The 6,091-nt window shown below is 45.8% G+C and overlaps 1 protein-coding gene across 1 annotated transcript; it reads right to left on the bottom strand.

Moving 5' to 3' along the window:
* Positions 1–1,331: 1,331 nt before the first annotated feature.
* LOC120827683 (somatostatin receptor type 2) lies at positions 1,332–3,809 on the bottom strand. The gene is made up of 2 exons (XM_040190761.2): positions 3,670–3,809; positions 1,332–2,593 (listed from the first exon to the last, which is right to left on the bottom strand). Exon 2 carries the CDS (start codon positions 2,554–2,556, stop codon positions 1,456–1,458), a length of 1,101 nt encoding a protein of 366 aa, XP_040046695.1. The 5' UTR covers positions 2,557–2,593; positions 3,670–3,809; the 3' UTR covers positions 1,332–1,455.
* Positions 3,810–6,091: the final 2,282 nt, after the last annotated feature.

Below are 6,091 nucleotides of genomic sequence, written 5' to 3'. Positions count from 1 at the left end.
AATCATTTGAGACTGACAAATGAAGGAAACAATTCAATGCTTCGAGTTGTTTGTATGTATAAACATATAAACACAGGGTGGCGGGATGGACTCTGAGCTCCTGAAGCAACATGTAGATGATGATTGAAGGACACCGGAGCCCCTTTATGATAAGTGTTGCCACCCCCCCTCGTGTCACTGACACACCCGGAGACAGAAACAGAGGACGGCTCAGTGTCATTATACAACGTGTTTACAAGCAGCGTGCAATGGGGAGAAGCCAAGGCTCTTATATATGCAAAGTCAAAGGAAGGAGAGCAGCGAAAGCACCAAACACAGTGTTTTCTGTAATAGAGCAAAGTGAAACAACAAATTGAACATGTGTTTGAAAGGCAATGTATTCAACTCAAGGGCATGTCCTATAGTTCAGTACTTCACTACCTCCAGTAAAGCAAAGCCATCTGCTTCTGAAGCGGTTTTATGCTCTCAGCTGATATAAAAACACAAAGCTGGGTGCCTACTTCAAATTCGTCTCTGAATTATTTAGGGTTGTGCCGTTTGGAATATTAGACAATAGTAGACAACTGCAAGCAAACACACAAACCTTATTATAGGACGCACACAGTTAACGGTAAATAAGCCCAAAAGCCATCAGTCCAGTAGAAACATATATACAAGACGACATTGTGGTAGAATTTTATACATCTCGGCAGCACTTTGGTCGAAATATTTAACCGCCCACTGAACATCACGTTATTACATTTTACACGTTCATCACAAATCAAATTAGCCACACATAAATCAGAATGTTGTACTACACAACACAAGAAGTAATGGCACTGACATTGATTACGTTGATTACTGTGTCTGTAAAAAGAAAAAAAAGAATTCTTATTCGAGAGTCAGATTTAGAGATCAAAATGTGACGCTTTAATTCTCTCACCGCTTCTCTTTGCCCACTTCCTGCACAGTTAGAAAAAAATAACTGCATGACGGATGAGACGGGAACGAAAACCGAGGAAAGATACGGTCGTCAGTGTTAACAATACCACGTTGTTTTCGAGCATCCGAACGCATCGTACTGCTATTTTTACCCAATGCAGGACTGTGGAAACTTGGCACAAGCCCTCGTCTCTGATACTATGTACGTAATCCCAGGTCTCCAGGGAAAATGAATGTCACCCTGGGGACCATTTACACGTGGGCGTTAGTGTGTATCTCCTACCTTCAACCCACTGAGGAAAAACTACAGCATGGAGCAAACACTCACATGTTCTCACTGATTACGTGAGAACAGAGAAACCCAACGATGTGTCAACAGCAGACAGGAACAGTGCCGTTTGACTCTCTTTGATGCTTCGTCCTCTTTCACAAGGGACGTGTTCCTATCGAACCTATTGTTAAATATTGCCCCTCCCTCCCCCTTCCTCTCTGATGTGACCGCAGAGGAGCTGATAACAGCGGACTGCCATCCTCTCAGATGCTGGTCTGCAGGTCCCCGTTCAGCAGAGTACTCTGGGTGTCCGTGGGGTCGTTTATCATGCGAGACTTGTCCTGCCGGCTGTCGCTGCGATCGGCCTCGTCCAGCCCGCCCACCTTCTTGAGACACAGAACATTCTGGAAGCTCTTCCTGAAGTTCTCCGACAGGAAGGCGTAGAGGATGGGGTTGGCGCAGCTGTTGGCGTATCCCAGGACCACCACAAAGGCGAAGGTGCTCCTGAGGATGGGGGTGGTGCTGATGGTCCCCGTCACCGAGGTGACGTTGAAGACGTAGAAGGGCAGCCAGCAGAAGACAAACACGGCCACCACGATGGACACCATGCGAGTCACCTTCCTCTCCGAGCGCTTCCTCTTGGACGAGCCCACGCGGATGCCCGAGGACTTCACCTTGAAGATGATGAACAAGTAGCAGAGGCAGATGACCATGAGGGGCAGGAAGAAGCCCAGGATGAAGGTGTAGAACATGAACGCGGTGTAGTAAGCCTCTTGAGGCTCCGGCCACACGATGGTGCAGAAGCAGCCGTCGTGCTTTGTGATGACTCCGCTGTAAATGACGATGGGAAGGTTGACCATCAGCGACGACCCCCACACCGCTAGGTTGATAGTCTTGGCCATGCGCGGCTTGCGCCACTTTGTGGACTTGATGGGATGCACCACGGCCAGGTAGCGGTCGATGCTCATGACCATCAGGCAGAAGATGGAGGTGAACTGGTTGAGGGAGTCCAGGGCCATCACCACCCTGCAGAGCACGGGGCCGAACGGCCAGTGGACCAGCGCCAGCTGGATGGCGATGAACGGCAGGCCCAGCATGAACAGCACGTCGGCCACCGCCAGGTTGAGGATGTAGATGTTGGTAACCGTCTTCATCTTGGCGTAGCGCAGGATCACGTAGATGACCAGGGTGTTCCCGCACAGTCCCACCGTGCAGACCAAAAAGTACAGGCAGGTGATGACCACCGTGCTGGTTTTATTGAAGCTGTGGTCCGTGTAGTTCCCGTGGAGGTCCGGCTCGAAGCTGTCGTACATCAGGTGCTCCGACAGGTTGGGAGGGGACGACGGCAAGATCCAGGAGTCCATGATACCGAGATGTCCGGTGCGGATTATGGCATCTCACCTGCACACATAAAGACTTATCTTTAATGTTAAAGTATTTTTAACAGTGATTTTGTTTTACAATCTTGACAGCTACGGTCAAGTCGGCAGAGAAAAAGACCCATTGAAATTGATGTATTTTGTTATTGTTTTTATGATGTGCAGAAGATGAAAAGAGAGATCCCAAGTCGTCAGCTTCATCAGATATTGAACGTGATGAGATGAAGGGATTCAACTTCGCCAGGCGTTCGTTTCGTGTGTTTAATGGCCAGGTACTGCCACCCGGGGAAATCATTCTGCACACCCTTTGGTCGCGTAGTCTCTGCCTGGAGAAACGCTTGCCCTTTGAACACTGATCAACTGCGACAGGTTACACAAAATTCTTTGCATACACATTTTTGAGAATTTATTAGGTGGTGGGCATGTTCACAGATTAATCCCGGCCTAAGTAAGTAATTGAATGAGGGGAGTCCCAGTAATGCCGATGTCAGATTGAAGTGCTTGTCACTGCTAACGCACATGAGGCAAACATGGTGGGACAACTTAGTTTGGTGCCAATAACATGAGAGGTTTTATGGTCCCAGTTGGTCATTTTCACCACGGCAGCAGAGAAGAGTGGACACCAAACCGAGTCTGGTTTTGCTGACCACATTTCATGATAGAGGGTGATCGAGCTCAGTGGATTCTGGAGTATTATATAGGGTGTATTTGGAAATTCATGAGAAACAGCTTGTGTAAAGTGCCGGTTCGGAAGACTCTATTTAGTCCAATAAATATTTCTATGCACATCCATCTTCAGGCAAAAAAAAGTAAGAATGAAGTTTGGATCACACATTTTATTTACACAGACCCAGGGTTTGGTGGCAAAAATATCACATTTCTTTCAATATTCATGCAAGAACAGCATGATGCTACAGGTTAACTATAACATTATTATTACTATACAACAGTGCATATTGGAGCGTGAGGTTTATATTTTGAAAATAAGACAATTTCAACTTAATTTGAACAGAATATTCACATTAACCTGTTGATGTACAATTTTCTTACACATAAGACATCAATCACTGCTGCGAATCAACTGAAGCATCCTCTTACCTTCAGCTGGATTCAATCTCACTTTCTACAATAACGCACCTCTTCTGTCACGAGAGAATTTCGGTGTTTACGCCGGATTCAGCGCGTTCATCTCCAAATCCTCCTCAAGTGTTTCTCACGCCATCAAATTGAGAAATCTCTCAGCAATGAGATTTTTTTTTTCTTCCTCTTTTTTCTTTAAAAAAGACCACATTATAGTCTGCATCGCGTTCGAGGAGACACAGACACAAACGGGTCGGACAAGCGGATAAAACACAAAATGTGCTCGGATGATACGCTCGAGGTGAGATGCGCGCCGGGACTGCCTCCAGCTGGAGAGCTGCATGCGCGCATGCGAGGAGGCGCACGACGAGGCGCCGAGGAGACCTCACCTGAGAATAAGAGACGCTGTGTCTCCCAGTCAGGCGGAGGTTCCGCTGAGTGGAATCTAGGTGAAGATTGGTTTTGGCACCAAAGTTGTAACACTGTTCACAAAGGAACATTTCAAGTAGCTTTTGTTTCCAACCACCTGTCCTCTCTCTGCCCCCCCCCTCAAACTATTGAACAATTAGTCAAACGGAGCTAGGTGACACAACATGCACGCACTGCTCATCCGTTTATCCAAGTTACAGATTCTGTTTTGGCCGCATGCACAACTTCCAACAGTTGTTTCAGCCCTTTTGGTAGAAATCCGCCCAACCTTTTTTATTGCCCTTCAAACTGTGGACGCTATTGTCAAGCGCGAGCTGGACTGAATGGTTTTGACAGTAATGACAAAGTTGTAACTTGTCATGTTGTTTCTTGTCATGCTAACTTTTGTTTGGAGTGAGTGTTTGAGCGGCTCATCAGGAGGTTGTTAAATGCCGAAAACGTTTCGCCGGCCAACGAACTGCAAAAGCATTTTATTTCTGGCCACTCCATTTTTAAGCTCTTGGCGGCGCATGTCAACAAAGTGGCTCTCCGGTGGCAATTTGTTTATATATAAATCAATAATAGGCTGCGAGGAAAACAGGCCATCGGTCATTGTGGCGGCACACAATCAAAGCGCTGCTGCTTTTGCTTCAAGGCTGCAGAGATGGCGCCTGTTCAGGTGTGTATTTAATTGCGTTCTAAATGCTGTAAGATACGACCACAGACTTTTAGTTTAGCAGTGTGAGCATGACTGGCTTGCAGGTACAAGTTGAGTTAATGTTGTATAATGATTTCATCAACCCATCGAGTTTCAGATGGAAACGTCCGCAGTGGCCTTTTCATTGCCCATTATGACTAAACGTTAGGTCGGTTGAGCCGGAGGTCTCTTCTAGCCGTCACAGCAAACTCCCCTGCAACATCAAAAGTGAAAAAGGTCCCTCACGCATCTCATCGCCTCGGCGCGTTAAAGCTACCAAATTTTTGGGCAAAGTTCTTCACTGCCTCCATCTCTCCAGTTGCCACAGTCGAGGAGACGGTTGTTTGTGACTCTGTGCTATCACGGCGTTGCCATCATGCAGACACTCTTCGGTGAGAGCAGGAGAATGAGCACATACTTCTAATAAATAGACGTAATGGATCAATTACAATGGTCCATGGCAGTGTCAATTAGACTTAGTTTTGAGTGAAGCTTAAATCCTGCATGTTTAGCTCTGGGTAGCAGTGAAACAATGTAGGCGGGAGCTCGACGCTCGTCTATTTGCACCTAATTATTGACGCGTGAGCCCACGTCCTGAATTGAAAGCATTGATTATGCACCCAGCCGGAGTAAATTGCCAAACAACAAGCAGCCTCAGGGCTCCCTACAAGATATTCTATGCATATCACTGATGATTCCAGCCTGATCTCCAAAACCTGTTTGTAAAAATGTTTACGAAAATCTTGAACATACAAATTTGTGGTGATACATACGAAATAAATACGGACTGCAACTGATGACGTCACGCTATTCAAAGTGAACAGGGACTTTGTGAAGTCTAACGATGTAAAATAAACGTGTTATGATTGCATTTTTAACGAGAAATCAATGTTAAATTGTAAGAATAGAATAGTAACCCTAACCCCCTCAAAAAATCCAACATGGCGGAGAGACGTTCACTCAAGAATCCAACATGGTCCGCCATGTTGTTCACTCAAGGGGCTTGGTTAACCACCGCAGTTCGTATGTATTGTTACGAACTTGTATGTTCAAGATTTTCGTTTACATTTTTACGAACAGGTTTCGGAGATCACGTTGGATGATTCTGGCATTTATTTGGTAACGGCTCTGCTCTGAGAGAAATAGCGTAACTATTGGCGTTGAAGCAGTTGGTTTTCACAGAACAAAGTTAGTCAACTTTTTTATTTTTCATTATTAGATTCATTAAGAGAGAGGGATAACATTTGGAGTTGTTGGATTTTGTAGGTTGCGACGTGTAGTTCATTGTATTTATATTTGTCCCTTTGGAAATCAACTGCAACTTCACTGTTTTCT

This window comes from Gasterosteus aculeatus, chromosome 11 (assembly GCF_964276395.1).
Source record: "Gasterosteus aculeatus chromosome 11, fGasAcu3.hap1.1, whole genome shotgun sequence".
NCBI classification, from domain to species: domain Eukaryota; kingdom Metazoa; phylum Chordata; class Actinopteri; order Perciformes; family Gasterosteidae; genus Gasterosteus; species Gasterosteus aculeatus.
This window is presented reverse-complemented; position numbering and strand designations above follow the sequence as displayed.